Source organism: Augochlora pura, chromosome 4, assembly GCF_028453695.1.
Source record: "Augochlora pura isolate Apur16 chromosome 4, APUR_v2.2.1, whole genome shotgun sequence".
NCBI lineage: Eukaryota > Metazoa > Arthropoda > Insecta > Hymenoptera > Halictidae > Augochlora > Augochlora pura.
In genome coordinates, this window is record NC_135775.1 from 23318499 (window position 1) to 23335161 (window position 16663).

At 48.9% G+C, this 16663-nt stretch overlaps 1 protein-coding gene across 1 annotated transcript in view; it reads right to left on the reverse strand.

The window, feature by feature from the left end:
• The window catches only part of L (zinc finger protein Lobe), a 201604-nt gene extending 185399 nt beyond the window's left edge, over nt 1-16205 (reverse strand). Inside the window, exons 1-3 of the mRNA XM_078178674.1 lie at nt 16012-16205; nt 4870-4950; nt 4580-4645 (exon numbers count right to left, since the gene is read on the reverse strand). Of these exons, the coding sequence (XP_078034800.1) occupies nt 4580-4645; nt 4870-4950; nt 16012-16051 (187 nt within the window). The 5' untranslated portion in view covers nt 16052-16205. The remainder of the gene's footprint in view (nt 1-4579; nt 4646-4869; nt 4951-16011) is intronic.
• Between the last annotated feature and the right edge of the window lie 458 nt (nt 16206-16663).

A 16663-nucleotide genomic window follows, 5' to 3' on the forward strand; every position in this document is an offset into this window, starting at 1 on the left:
CTCTGACGGAAAAGGGGACACAACCGAGGGGAACGGGGACGCTGCTGGTGTGTTGCTCGAATAATCGGCACCCCGCGGGGATGCTGAGCGCACACGACGACAACTCTTCCCGATGGAAAAACCTGGCAAAGCTGGCACCCAACCCCTCGGATTCCTCCCCGACCGAGCTGTAAGGCGTCAGCCACGCTCCGCGACTCATCGACAGGATACTGTGTCGATACCCCCAGGACAATCATTGTGTTGAGGATCGTTGCGCTATCGTCTGGAGGGCGATGTTTTCAGACGATTAAGATTAAGATGGTCTGCACGTTACGTCATTCACAACTAGACTGCGGATCTTTATGCGAATTCTCGATTCGCTCCGTTAAAATATTTAAATAATATAAGTAAAAGATAAATGATAGAACGTTAGACTAGAACATTTTCTACATTAAAATCTCATGCAATTTGGTTAACCAATGACTCCAGCATACAGCGTAGATGTCGTAGAGTCTAACTAATTCTTTTCGTTCCCGTGAAGCGTAAGTTACTTCTTTGTAACTGTTAAAGTGTTGTTAACCAAGAGGAAAAGTCTTATCAAGAGAAAAGGTATTAGACTCCGTGTAAAGAGAAGAGGGCCACGGTTCGGCTTATCAGCGGCAGCCCGGATACCCGAATTTGAAAGCAGCATATGCTAAGCAACCGAAAGAACGTCGAGGATACCTCGAGTTTCGTGGAAACGCGTTTTCTACTCGCACAACAGCTGGGCGTTTCTGTCCGCTTTCGAAATCGCGATGCTCGCTCCATTCGCGCGGAGGCCGTGGAGGAATAATTCTCTGTCGAATTCGACCGTTCCCAGACACTCGCGGAAACGTCGTCAGGTTGTGAAAGGATGAACAAATGTCCCTGGGAAATCCTGAGCCGCTAACGTTCCGTCATTTTATTCCGAGGTAATGAGCAGCGTTGGCGGAGGAGGGCATGTATTAAAGAAACGAAGGAGCCTCGATGTTTTCAGGCGAGCCGGTGGAGGGAGAGAGAGAGAGAGAGAAACTGAGGAAACGGGAGAACGAGGATGAAGAGGCAACGAGAGAGAGAGAGCGAGGAAGAGAAATAGGGAGACAGAGAAAGATAGAGAGGAAGAAAGAGAGAGATAGAAAGGAAACGAGGGAGAGAGAGAGAGAGAGAGAGGAAGATAGAGAGAGAGAGAAAGAGGCATCGAGGCATCTCCCGCGGGAGTCGGTGGCCTCCTCGGGGATACAACCTCGTTCCGAGCTCCTCCAAGCCGGTTTTACCTTCGAGTATAAAGCGCGCGCAAGTACACTTGGCGAAAGGTAACCTGAAATAATAATCGGCCAGTGCAGGGTGGAGCGGATAAAAGTCGGATCCCGCTTCCTCCTCGGGGAGGACCGAGCGAGTAGAAGTCAGCCTCTCTAGCTCGCTCTCGCCCGCTCCGGCTCTAGACCTCTTCTAAAAAGGAATCTTTCGAATCGGTCCTACTAGTTAGCCGACGAACCGACGAACGCTTCAGAGAAAATAAAGAAATTCTTTGGCGCACGCTAGCTAACCCGCTGGCCGATGATAAATGAAAACAATCATTCAAGAGAACCGGGTCAAGTCGCCCCTCTCCCTCTCTCTTTTTTTGTTTTTCTCTTTCTCTCTCTCTCTTTCTCTCTCGCTCTCTCTCTCTCGCTCTCTCTTTCTCTCTCTCGAGAAAAGTTGCTGTGGAGTTATCCAACCAGCATAGCCCACTCGAAAACAATGTGCAACGTAATTACACGCCGGAGCGCGAAGGATGCAGCCTCCCTCGCGGGGCCGCTCGATTTCCGAAGAATATTATGCCCCGGGATGCATAAACCCCGGCCGCGTAAAATGTCCAAGCCGCGGCCGTTTATTCCGGGTCGCCGGGATCGATGTAATTCGTTTAATTGAGATTCACTGGCCGTTCGCACGCGGACGCACCGAGAGCCCACAATTTTTCGGCTAATATCCGATTCATTGCTCCGTACAATTTTTACGGGTCCCGGCCTCGACACCCCCGGCTATCTACTGCGCCCTTTTTCCAAAACATAGGCTGACTCTCGCCTATCCTGAATCGTCAACGCACATGGTGGACCGTGGATCTTCTCGTTTGCCAAATTGCGAGATATTCGAGTTTCAGAGGGAGTTAGCTGGACTGGATTTATCTTGAGAAATATATTTAATCCATGAAATAATTATCTATCGGAATTTCTAGATGGATCGACGAATCGATAACTATTGGAAAATTGATCTTCAACAATGGAGACACAAGGAAGTAGGGTGAGTGTGTGTGTTCTTGAAAGAGAGACAGAGAGAGAGAGAGAGAGAGAGAGTGATAGAGGTGTAATGGATATTTTATGACGCACGATCGGGAAAACTATCCGCCCCCGTATCGTTAAGACAGTATTGTTCACCGCGTGTACTTTACCCGCGATATATCGACATAATAAGCAGGGTTGGATCACCTTTGCCACCTGAGCCCCTATTACCATTCTGAAAGGAATTGCCGCGGCCTGCCACTTCTTCTCCGCCCGTATACGCTATGCACGATGTCCCTCCGACCGGAAATAACCACCCCGTGAAATTTCGCGCGGTCACCGGATCCGTACGGGGAAACTGTACCCTTAGGCGGAGCAATTTTTACCGTAATCACTACCATTATCCTCTGTTCCAATTTCTAATTACGCCGAAGCGAAAAAATGTTCCATCTTCGCGGACGCAATTGCCTTCAATTACATTTAACTCTCGCCGCCATCGACGTCCGCGATAATCCCGACAACACCGAGATCAATGTTTTATAATAACATAACATTATAAGCGCGTAGATTCTTTAGAAAAGAAACGGATAAAGGCTAGACAAATACGGACACTACGCGAAAGAAAAGGACGTAACAGAAAAATATAAATTCTCCATAAAAGAGAAGGAAACGGATTCGGAAATATAAAAATTGCTACCTAATAAACGCATATGTATTTCGATAACATCCGCGGGTGTTGACGATAATAACCGATAAAGAAAAGCAAACACCCTGGAAGAATCCCGGAGAGAATAATAATGTCAGCCGATGCATTTTCCTCCGTTTTTCAAATGCAATCTCGACCTATCGCGCGAGAAGCCCGACCGACATATCGGGGAGCAGGGAGCGGCCCAAAGGGGAAGGAAAATTCAGATTTGGCATTGTCTCGGATTTGGCACACATCGAGGGGACGATCTCGGCGGAAGATCGTCCGAGCTAGGAATTCATTCTCTCTCGAGCGAGAATGCGCTCGAAAATCCAGTCATTGCTTGGAAAACGAGCGTAGTCATCGGAGGGGCGGTTTCTGCGGATGTGGCTGTCGGTGTGCTGATATATTTCGGTGTCGGTGCGTGGGTGTAGGTGGGAAAGGATCCACGCAGCACCGAAGAATCCGCCGGGACGAAGGAATCCCATATTCATAGAGTCTAAGGTGGGTCTGCTTGCTTCTTGAGCGGCTACGAACAATGACGACGCGTCTGAACGCATTGTTGCGTCGCGGATAGTGCAAGGCAACGTCCCGCGAGAACTGATAAAAGTAATGCACCAGAATGCGCCGACTGCACGCGCGCCTCCAACGTCCTCTGCCCTTCCTTCCTTCTCTCTCTCTCTCTCTCTCTCTCTCTCTCTCTCTCTCTCTCTCTCTCTCTGGCCCCGCGATTCTTGGCCCATTGTTGCGTGCATAACGACGGTTGCCTGGCAGCAATACTTCATTGTGCCGAGTATTCGAGAGCAGTGCGAAGGAGATCCACGAGCATAGATCTTTGAACGGGGCTCTGAATGTAACCGGTGCGTGTTGTTGGTCTTTTAACTGGCTCGCCGGGAGTACATGCCGCGCACGTAAACCAGTGGGAATCATTTCCTTCTCCCCTTTTGCCCACGTTTTTTTTTCGGAGCGACATAATGCCCGCGACATCGATCGATCGCCGATGCTTCGGCTTGCTCGGTGGCTGCGATAAATTAGGCGTTTCGTATTTTGACGAACTATCGATTAGAATTACTTTGGTATTGACAGAAAAATCTCGCATGCATTGGAAACATCGTGCAATCCATGCTACGTTCTACAGTAACCAAAAACTATTTAATTAAATTAATACTGTTTTAATAAACTACCTAATACCGGACTGTGAGTGTATCGTTAATGCTGAGAGAGCACCGTGAAAATAAAGAGGACGTTTAAAAGACATAGTATTGCTCCATTTTCATCGTGAAACCAATAAACGAAACGCGTGTCGAAAATGATTGACATTTTTAGCTTCGACAGTATGTATAGTAAAGAACAAACGTTTGCTTCGATTTAAAAGAAATTAATAATATCCATATAGGGAGGATTGTGCATACATATATTACACAGCAAGCTAACACGACGGATCGTATCGGGCATGCTCGCGATAGAACCCGGGAATGCAGAAAATTAATTTCGCAAAGTGAACGGGGACAGCGGTTGATTCGGCGATGGGATTTTAAAACGAATATCCTCGGTCGGGTAACAAGAGTGGACGATTCATCGGCATGGAAAAGTCAAGACACGCGGGGTCAGCTAATTAGTTTTTAATCGTTCGACTCACCCTCGGAATGACGACTGAACGCCCGCTGCAGCTCCTCCTCTTCCTCCTCCTCCTCCTCCTCGTCCTCTGTAACGGAAAAATTATTCGCATCGAGACCGGCGAACTTTCCAGTCGGGGGGGGGGGGGGGGGGGGGGGGGGGAAGGGGGGGGGGGAAAAATGAAAAAAAAAAAAGAAAAGAGGAAGGGTAAAGAACGAAAAAGAGAAACAAGAACGAGCGCGCGAGTGCGCTCTCCCGGAGCAGATTTACGCAAACATTTGATAACGGTGGAAAGTATTTAGTAACACTCACGCTTAATTCCCGTTGTCCCATTATCCTGCTCGGTTACCTCCAGGACATTCTGCTCGTTCCCGTCCTCCCACTCCTCGTCTCCTGCGGAGAGAGAGACAAGCGGCCATTAATTCCGTCTCATTTGCATATCACCGGCCAAGAATGAAATCTGTATTTGCGGCGGAAAAAAAAAAACAGGCAAAAACAAGCCCGCTACCCGACACCGCGGCTAACATGAATATGGATTTCGAGTAACGGCGACCAGACGATTAATAATAAGCTCTTAGGGCAGTGACGAGACCGAGGCGCCCGCGAATTTACGTAAAAAGTATCGACGCGAGTCGCCTCGATACTCTCACCGTTGTAATCCTATTAATTCGCGTCCGTTTCTTCGACGGATCGCCGCTGTTTTATCGCGCGGTCCTCCTTTTTCCGCAATTAATACTCTCGACTCACTGTTCCGATCGAGCTTCTGCATTATGTATCGAATTACATTTTACACGAAATATCTGTCTCATTTTACTAACCCCCGGACAAGATAAATAAAACACAACGCGTTCCCGAAACGCTATTTAATTCGACTGAGCTGAACGGTTGCAAAAGCTTGGAAAGTGAACGAAATATTTGCGTTCCCAAATATCATTTGTACTGGAGTTGAAATGTTTCGAGCATTTTAAAAAAAAAAAACCAACTAATATTAGCAGAGCGCCTTTACAAAGACGACAAGCTTCATCAATATTCAGTGAGCAACGAGAATATTCGGATATTTAAAACGCGACAATTTTTTTAAAGTTGGACGAAATGATAGTATACTAGACTACAGGGCTGGGAAGAGATACATTTTTAATACAGTAAATAGACTATAAATATTTTTATCACCCACGTAATATAGAATTTGGCGAGTGAACTATTTTTGAGACAGTAGTTACGTATGGATATTACGAAGTTACCAAATTCTGTATTGAGATAAACGTATTTATTATTTACTATTTCAAAAATCTATTTTTCCCCAGACGTGCGGAACGAGAACAAAAAATTGCAATAAATTACACAACGGTGTTAACAATAATGTTCCGAGATCTGGCAGATAAAACTTCGAAAATCGGACTCGTTGCTTGTCACACGTGCTCGGCGTTCCCGCTCGCGGCAGTAGAGTCCGCCTGCAATGATCAGACGGCCCGAAAGAAGAAATTCAATAGCAAGGCATTCATCGCATCCTGCGCACCAAAGTCAGCGGATTCGAGAAATTGATTGGTAAAATTCCGGAATGATGTTTCCCGTAAAAGATTATCCAGCAGTGCGTGTAACATCATGAGGTAGAATATCGGTGTCGAAAAAAGACAGATCCGGTCGGTCAATTCGCGAATGGGTTAATCATTCGACCGGGTTGACGAACGATCTCGTTTAGGTAAAAGCTGAGGCCGGTCGGGTTTTACAAAAAAATCCGCATTCGACACCTTCGGAAATACTGGCAATCGGCCGGAGTGGCAAGTTGTTCGACCGCGGGGGTGGATCGAGAGAGACAACAATCCGGAAGGGACGGAGAGAATCGAAGAGCGCTAGACAGAAAGAGGGAGAGAAAGAGACAGAAATACAGAGAGAGAGAGCGAGAGAGAGAGAGAGAGACTAGGGAGCAGTGGAGTCGGGTGAATGGAAAATAACAAACGACCTGTTGGCCACGTGGACAGGGGTGTAATTTTTTAAGTTTAATTTTGTGGTCCCGCGTGACAAACGGATGGCTCTGGTATACGGTAGCCACGTCACTGCGCTCCGCGGGTATATTTCATTCCGAAAACACGGCTCGTCGTTTCGCGTTTGATGATATACAACAACGAACGGTCCTTCCTCGGACCGGCTCCATATACATTACGATCGACCCTTTTAGTCAGCGATTCCAAAACGTCCGGCGTGTACATTGTCATGGCGCGCCTTGGAATGATTAAAAGCTTGGCCTAACCGAAGAAGAATATCTTTCCTTGCGCGAACTTCTGCACGGTGATTTTTAACATTACGTGAGATTGTTTAATCGCGAACGCAGTTACGCTACAAGTGAGGAAGTATAATTGTAATACATATCTGCATTGATTGTACAAATTAAGAATTAAATAAAGATGCGCTTCTTCTTTCAACAGTTTCATTAAATAGATATAAATAAATGAGAACGCATCACGAGCGCGGAAGTTCCGTGTCAGCTTCAAAATTATTATGATCGAATTACCCGCTCTCGCAAATACGTCTTCCAAGTTTAAAGTCCAGTTCCTCGGAAGAAGTACTCGGGGAATGGTCAGCGAAGGTAGAACGGAGGAGAAGCGACGGATGAGACACGAAACAGCATCGCGTTTCATGGGGATGGTAATCGCGAAAGTTTGATGAGGCTCCCGGAGAAAATTCCTGCGACCATCGACTTTATTGGAAAGCCTCGGGAGAGCCAGCTGAACGTCCTCCCATAGACGGAAGGAGCATTAGCCCGGTGACGAGAAACAACGGGCGCATCGAAGCAAGGGAATGGAAGCCGGTCTTAAATATTCCAGAAGACATCAGCCAAGGCACCGCTGGCAACCACCCTTCGATTGAACCTTCGCACCCTCCGCCCTGTCAGCTGTCAAGGCTTCTGTCGGGACGGCGCGTTTCGCGTCTCGCTGCCACGCCGGCGATATCAACGGTTAATGGTTCATCCATCATCGAGGACTCCTGCACAGCCGAGGAGTTTTCCGTCGGTTGCTACTTGCCCCGCTAATTGCCGCCGATTCCACCCCTGCGAGCCGGATGTCTCGCGCCTCCCACGCACTCTTTCCTCGATACAACTACGCTACCTCGACGATATGTATTCGGGATGCTCGATACCATCGCGTGAACTTCGTATTTGCCACTGAGACTTTCGACCAAAAATTTGTAGAAATTTCTGTAACGCGTGACGAAATAACTGTGATAAGATAGATTTTTCTCCGAACTTTTGCAATGGAGGTAAACCAACAAATCCTAATTTTCATCGATAACTCCTGATTGCGCTCCAACTATTGAAAGTAGGAAGTAGACGTTCGGCATAAAGTGTTTCCTCTGCTGGCCAGCGAGTACGATTAGCAAATGTCGCGACTGTACCTTAGCTCTAGGACAACTCGGACCCCGCGTCCTTGAAATCCTGGTGGCGAATGAATAATCGCAGGAGGAATCGGCGGATCGCGACAGTCGCCCCCGCGACCATTGTTTCCGTCATTCCCCCCCGCGCCAGAATTAAGATCCACGACGGATCGAGATGCAAAATCCAATCTCCCCGGGCGTGGGGTTTCCAGCCAGCCCCGTGGAATACCGAGTGGCTGGTTCGTATGCTTCCCGCGGCACCCCGGGACTCGATCTATCGTAAATACTGTAAACAATTCGGCGGCGAGGCCGCAGAATAGCCCGGTCGGACAATAATCGTAAAGGTAAGGGGATTGGCTATCATCTCGGTCGGGCCCTGGTCCGCTTGTGTAGCTTTATGCGGCCGTGCACCTGTGTTTATGTACGATATGAGCGTAAGAAGGCACGTAATACGGTCTCTCCTGTCTGGTCTAGGCGCAGCGGTGTTACAGCTCTCGGCTCGACGACCGGGACAAAGACGGCGATGTAAGCTCTCGAAAATACAGCTCGGGCAATCTCGGGGCCCTCCCATCCCCGGTCCGGTGGTACCCGGGCAACGTTAAACGGATGTATTATTATGACCCACGTGCACCCTCGTCCCGAGGATAACTGCATATTGCGGCTTAACCCCGTACGTTGTACTTTCGATAACGCTTACAGATACATTCGTAACGGCGCGTGACGTAGGTGGATTGTAAAAGACCAGCGACCAAACAACCGGCTGGAAAATGTCTTCTTCCGGTTACGAGCCAGGAAAATTCCAGAGGCGACCACCACGTTCCGTTTGTTCCTTTCTAATTTAGAATAGTCCCGGTGTATGCGAGATGAATATTTCGTAGGAGGTCGAGTTCTTTCGCGGAAACTCTTCGGAATCCATGATCTTTGAACGCCGCGCCGATGGAACGTGGTTAAGACGGAAGAAACGTATTATTATAAGCCAATCTATATGCGCCGGGACGATAACTGCATATTGAGGCTAAGCCTCGCCGCCATAGACCATGCCGGAACTCTCGCGGTGGAACGCTTTCTCATCGTCTGCCTTTTGGAGATGTCGATTCGGTGGAGAATAATTTAATCCACGTGAAACTAACAATTGCAGTTCGAAATACTTGTTTAAGCGAAATGTTCTGACACGGAGGGGATAACGAAGACATAACCGATTAAGACACGGAGGAGTAGAAAGGGTGTGCGCGGGACTCGAGGCGGGTTGATTCGGCCCATAAGCAGCCTCGCGTCCGTGTCCGGCCGCGGCTGGGTCAACTCGTTACGATGCCTGGAAGGTAAGAGGGGAAAACGGCGACTGCTCCCGATTACCGGTTACGATAATCTCGCTAACGATATCTCGGGGGGATCGGCAGGTCGCGGGAGGCCCGGAGACGTCGATCCCGGAGGCTGGAGGAGCGGTTAGGAAGCCTGGCTGGCAGGGTTTCGAGTCATTAATCGATACGCCGTGAATAAAGGAGCGCCCTGCGGGTTATCCGGACCGACTGCTATCTCTGCTCCCCGGTTGCAGCCGCCGCCGTACGTCTTGGACTCGTGACAGGCAGCCAGACAGCCAGAGAGAGCCGGGCCGAGCGAGAGAGCAACCATTGGGAAGGGCTGCTCTGGCTGCTGCGGTGGATGGCTGCTAGGCTGGCTGCTTCTCTGCCTCTATGCTTGCTACTGCTCTGCTGCCGTTGCCGCTACTGCTGGGTGGCTGCTACAAGGGAAGTCGAGCTGGTTCCCGAGGGAACCGAACCCCGCAGCCCCACACACCCGCACCCCGCGCCCGGCCAGCACTGACGCGGGCTCAGACTCCCGCGGGACCCGGAGCATCCGCCGACGAATACCCTCTGGCTCCGACACGGTACCTGGAGCACACCCGGGATATTGCGGATAACTTTGGTGCCACCGTTCCCGCCCGAGTATTTCTTTTATCGATCGGTCCACCGACCACCGGGGATCATCCAAGGACGACCGACACCGAGTCAAAGGGGAGGAATTGTTGCTGCCTTTCAATTCGAACGTCCTACCGCTGCAAACCCGCCCCTCTTCTTGCGCGTACTACCGCGATACCGACTAGATAGAAAGGTAGCTTCGACTACCAAGGTAGATATTATGAGCCCATTTCCTTGAGCTACTGATACTAGATCAATGAATCACTAAAGACACAGCACCACAGCCTAGCTCTAATCACAGAGATTCTAGCAGAGCAGACACTCCTTATCACCGACTCTGTCCTGCAGGGCGTAAATTGGAAGCTTCCGCAGGGACGTTAACGTTCGCAGAAATCAATTTTCTCAAAATTGACCTCGCCATGCGGCGTAAAAGTATCGTCACGTCTCTGACCTTTTTATCGCAATGCGAGGCTCGTAACAAAGTGAAAGAGGCTTCTGGTGGGAGGAGGAGGAGGGTCAAGCGGACGCAACTGGTGCACGCGACGACTAGTACAAAAGGTAGGCAGCGATCGCGATTCTCGTGGCAGGCGAGACGCACAATTCGCCGCAAAAGGGACGCCGAGCAGAGCGGATCCCGTGCGCGGCCCGAGCGGAGCCCGAGTCAGGCGAACGTCGACGCGTGGCCTCGCCTCAAAGGAATACCGCATCCCGGGAATGTCTCGCCGAGAGAGACACAGTCTTCTTCGCCCGATGCCGGCTCGCCTCTCGCCTCTCGTCCCGTTTCTGCTCACCTTCCTAGGGGGTAGCTACGCAGCCTTCCGCATGCCGAGCACTTTTAAAACAGTCTCAAACGTCCCGAACGCCGAACGGCCGCCCACTTTATCTCTCCGCTTGCACATTTCTTAGGCGTTCCTTTTGCAACAGTGCTATACCGAGAACGTGCTCCGGAGACAGCCCCGGCTCATCTGCCTCTCCCGTTCACTTCACAATGACGCGTTAACGTCGACATATCGCCGGCAACTCCATTCACCTCGACGCCGTGAACCGATTCATACAGAAACCTGCGCACCTTCCATTCAACTTTTCTCTGCACGAGTTTTCCTATGTTCTGACAGGATCTCCAGGACTCGTTCTCGTGTGATCGATATCAAACGAATCGAAGACAAATAAATGAAGTTACATTTAGAACTCTATGAAGTATACAGCTCATTCTAGCTTTGCTGAAAAGGTAAAAGACACGTGACAAATACTTTGAAATACCCTGAAAAGTGTCGAATTAATAAATAGAATGTTATAACTAAGGGAGACAGTACAGTGGGAGTAGAACCACGATCTACGCTGTGTACAATTTCTCCCTGCTCGAAACACTAAACTGCGTTATGTTAATTACGATACGACGTGCCGGACGCGTATCGACGGTAACCTTAAGTCGGAGGCAAACTTCGGGAACACCTGTGGGCGTCGACTTTAACGCAACGTTTGAGTGTAGTTCGCGCAAAGGAACGCGAAGGACCACAAAATCGGAACGCTTCGCGATCGAACCGGTACGATAACGCCGAAGTGATCTTTCCAATTTCCAGGAGATGGATGAACCAAGTTAATTGGTGTGCGAGTAGAGCGAGGTGGTTTATCGCGGGGAGGCAACCGTCGTAAGTAGAAACAGACGGACCGCGACAGGCATCTGGAGAACGATGTTGCCGTTCTGGCCGAGTAACTTTTGCAGTACGCTCATGGTTCCGAGGGTTTCTGGGTCGAGGTAATTTTTCCGAGGAATTCTTTTACCACGGAACGAGATCCACGGACCGGGAACCGTGGATTCTCGAGCGGATATTTCGTCGACCACGAAAACGTCGAGGGTCGGATCGTTTGACCGATCGCGGTTCGATATCCAGGTGGGCGATGCAACGCGACGCCAGCGCGACGTAACGCGATGGAACGCGATGGAACGCGACTAGATGCGGCCAGATGCAACGCGCATAGGGTGCACCGACAGAGATGGAGCAACGCGTAATTTCGTTGTCGAAGGAACGGAGCGCAGAAATCGCGCGTTTCCGGCGAAAGCAATTCGCTGTCGTTCGATCGGATCAACGGACACCAGCATCACCGGCATCACCACCACCATCGAGGGCAGCACCGCCACGTTCAGAGCATCACGTACACGCGGTTAGCCACGAAATAGCAAGCCCGGCCCCGATAGCATTGCGAGAGCGTAGGTGATATACGGTGTCGCTAATTAATGCACGATAATGAACCTGGGCGCAACCGAAGCTGTATTAATGGATTCCAATGCCCCGTCATAACGTGGACGATCCGTAGGTACATCGGAACCGTTCGTAATTGCGTTAATGGAAGGGCCCATCTGTTTGCGCTACCGGCTTTCGGGCTACTTCTGCTCGTCACTCGTCCACCAAATAATCGCATCCCGGAACGAGCGTGACGCTGCCCGCGATTATGCGAATTTCCTATTATTTCTCAAAGATTATTTCTCCGTATGCTAGATTCTCTCTGTTGATATTTTCCTCCCGTTCAGAACAGAATACGCGAGACAATCGCAGTTGATTTTATGACTCGGTCTTTGCGGAACAAGCTTCGTAACTGCAACAACCGGATTGATATACCTGTGAAGACGCAGCCGAATGAAAAAATAGCGAATTATGCATCGGTATACCGAGTGAGGGCAAGCGTCAATGTCTCGGGGAAATAATCGAATGCGAATTTTTTAACAACCACCTTTGGGTTCCGCATTATAACTCGATGTTAATATATTCGATATAATATTGGAATATTCGCAAGCCTCCGATCGTATGAACGTAAAGCCGGCCGCAATGGCTAGAATCACTGCGCATTATGCTTCAGGATCGTGATTGTAATTTGCGTGTGTCCCGCGAATCCATAATAATAATCTCCTAATTAACGCATGGACCCAGACGATTATTCGCGGTTTCGTTCGGCGCATCGAAGACCGGCTGCCTTTCGTTCGCGGCCCTGATTAAGAATAGATTGTTCTGTTCCGTTGATAATTAAGGCTCTATCTATCCGTGCTCTATCTAAAAAAGCTACCTTGACTCACTTTTTGAAGCCCTTTGCGGGGTGTTTGTGGCGTCCGAAGATCTCGCAAAGATTTCTTGAAAGTCTCAGCAAGGTGAAGATGTCCCGTCGAGGACTACGAAAAGCGTAAGAAACTCGCGAGAATTTTTCCGAAGGATTTTGGGACTATTTTTTGGAGTTCCTAAAGGGTCTTGTCGGTCTTCTCGGGATGTTCGGAGCTACAAATTAATCGTAATCGATCGATGATTATGTAATTCGTGTAAGGACTGGTCCGCGGGACCTCGAGACGGCGGTACAATGTAAATTTCCAGCTTACGCTTTTAATCCCCTTAACCGCGCCACCCCTAAAACTTAATCCACTATTAGTTTTTGCAGTGACAGCCCTAATTCCTGCCCGGTGGTTATAGTGATTATAATGCAACTTCTAACTAGGATTAAGTTGGGCGGCTGTTCGTTAAATTATTATGCGAGGCGCGCCACGAGCGACGCGACGCTCGAAAAGTAGGCGGTACTCGCGCGAGACGAGCATGTGAATTTCTTCGACGAATGCCGCAAAAATGAAGACGCCGATCGAAAAATCTTACGTCGACGCAAAAAATAAAAATCTACACCGAGCCCGTTAAAGTAAAGAAGCACCAACGATTTTTTCATCGATAAGTAAAAGACACCTACTCGAACGTGATAGAACTTTGTAATCCGAGAAAAACCCCCTCGAATAGTATAACAGGATCGAATTGGCCCGAATTTCGATTCGACGTACAGGTCGATAATCGTTCGTTAAACTTAAACGATCCGAGTTCAATTGTTGAAATTAACCCATAACTGTTGCGCTTATAAAAACTTAAGCAACCACTATTAGCGGTCTGACGAGTCGACAACAACGGTTAATGGTTAATGAGATCGACGAAACCATGATCGTGATCGAAACAACGGGGTCCTGTCACGAATTTTTCAAATCGGTGCACGATGGCCGAACGTTTGAATTCGTGGAGACATCCTTAGACTGTCGAGCGACCGGACCACCTTCGTAGAAACACCATGGAAATCTCGCGGAACCGGAGGGGGAGGGGGAGGGGGGAGGGGGACGCGTGCGACTCGCATAAACGCTCGGTCTCGCGACGATGGGAACAGGAAGAAGCGAAAACAGCGGCCTCGAGGACGAAAACTCGTCGTAGACGAGCCGGAACGTTAGACGAAGATGCGCCGGTGCTGTAAGGGGCACAGGGGGTGAGAAAGGGGGTGGAGGCCGCGGGAGGAACGAGAGAACGAGGGAGCTGAAATAAAAGAAACGGGCGGGAAAGGCCAGCGGGATGAAGCAAGTGAGAAAATAGTAAAAGCGAGATAGGAAGGGAGCGCAGCAGCGCGACCAGAATTGGATAGGATAGGAGAACTGGTGATTACAGAGGCCGGGAATTCCGTGGGGAGAGGCACCGGTCCCGCGGGTTTCCACCTAATTCCATCCTGGCTGACTACTGACTCTGTCTCTCTCTTTTCATCTTTCTCTTTCCATCCCGTTTCTCTCCATCTACCGCGGCAGCCACTCTACACGAGTTCTCTTCCTCTCTCTCTCTCTCTCTCTCTCTCTCTCTCTCTCTCTCTCTCTCTCTTCCTCTCTCAATGTTTTCTTATCTCTTCACCTTCACGCTCTCTCTGTTTTCCTATTTCTTCTGATTATCTCTCCCACTCGCTCACCATCTCTTTCTCTCTTCCTCTCTCTCCCTCTCTCTCTCTCTCTCTCTCTCTCTCTCTCTCTCTCTCTCTCTCTCTCTCTCTCGCTCTCTCGCTCTTTCTCTCTCCATTTCCCTTCCCAAATTCCTTTAACTATCCTCTCTTCTTCTCTCCTCTTCTGCTGCTTCTTCAACTTTCTCCCTCTGTACGGGGTAGTCCGTCATCGGCGAAAAATAACTGTACCAATCTTTTTCGCGCGTTCGTTAGATTTGTTCGCCGGCAATTCGATCTCTCGGTTTTCTTTGACCCTGACACATCGCGGTGGCTGGGTCGTTTTGACCCAATTGCGGCTACCCCCGCGTTTATTAGTTCGATTCGATTCGCTCCACGCGACAAAAATGTTCGAAATACCTTTTTCTCATCGTCGTAAGTATGTCGAGGTGCGATGCAGAGAAATGTTTCGAATCAATACTTTGTAATATCTAAATCGCTAATTAACCCCTTCATTACCGATCAAAAGACTCGTACGCGTCTCGGCGATGTGAACAAATTTGTTCGATGTGGTTTTGTAAAGTCTCGGGAAAAAATTGTAAGCCTGACAACCCAAAATCTCAGAGAACGTAAATTAAGAAAAGATACTGTTATTTATTAGAATTAATAAGAAAACGATACCTTCCTGATCGTGGCCAACAACAATACATCGTTGTATGGCTCTAAATGAACTACATAATGTGCAACAGCAATTGTTCGGAGATGTTTCGATCACGTTTTACTTGCGGAGAACAAAATGAATACATGACACGATTTTGTATCTGCACCATCGTCTTTCGCAACATATCACGTGACCTATCCCCTGCATTCGCTAACTCGTTGTGAAATATTTCATACGTTTCCGCGCTCCTTTGTAAACTCGAATAAACATAATCTACCACTGTTTATTGTATCCTCAAATTTCACGGGTAATATAAATCGAGAAACGGTGACATCCTTCCTTCTCTGTCCGAGAAGCCCCAAGAACCCGATAAAGTTTGAATCGCGCACGTGCCATCAGTCACGAATTCATAAACACGGTAAAACGGACGTGAGAGGACAGTGAAAAACATTGTGACATCAAGGCCAGCGCGGTTCTGCATCTTCGAATTCCTATGCATTCGTTTGAATTGTTTCTAGCACGCGCCAATTACGAAATTCAATAACGGATTCAAATAAAAGTGTCATGGCTGACCTTTTCGCTGTTGCGCGCCAATTTCGTTCTGAAAGAAAACGCAACAATCCATCTCGTAATGAGATCGTCAAATGGATTCGTTTATATTGCATTAAAGGACTAATTAATTCGACTGTACGGTGCTTCTAGAGTCAAGTTAACCCTATTCTTACAGCAAAGAGGTTACAATGTCAACTCGGCCGTCCGCAAAGATTGGATGAAAGAACGAGGAACAGAAGAATTACTCACGTTTGAGAGATCGTGGCTTCGCCTGCTTCCTCCTGGACATAGCAGCGTGGCGTTCGTCACTCCGCTGGCCGGATCGCCAATGACAGCTCAGCAGAAACGTGGATCCCAGTCACATTTCGCACTTCCCTCGGAAACTCGATACGATCCGCGCACTGAAAACAACGTCCGTCGCGAAACCGCACCGTTAACAAAACCCGCTGGTGGTCCCTGCTTCGCGAGACACGCAACCGTTAATGAAACTGTCGCGGTAACGTGGACGCGACGAGGGACGACATCGCGCGAATTCGAACGCGGAAAAAGTATCCGGTTACCCGCGCGAGGTTACCATGACAACGGGGAGTAACATCTCGCTGCGACAAGTTGCACGACCTGCACCGCAACTAAGAACTGTGTTTATAACTTTCGATATGCCACATTGTTCTGTCGACGATAAACTATTCCTTTCGGTTCTCATCAATCACCGAAATGTAGTACGCAAATGTAGCGAGCAAATTACAATTTGTTATGCGACACGACGACGATGGGGAAACAGATTAGTGCGTCGTTTGACGCATTTATTTGAGAGAACGGCTTGAGCACCGGAAACCACGTGGCTCCAATTCAAACTCGCGTGTCCACACGATAGAACATGTCGCAACAGATAGGAACGAAC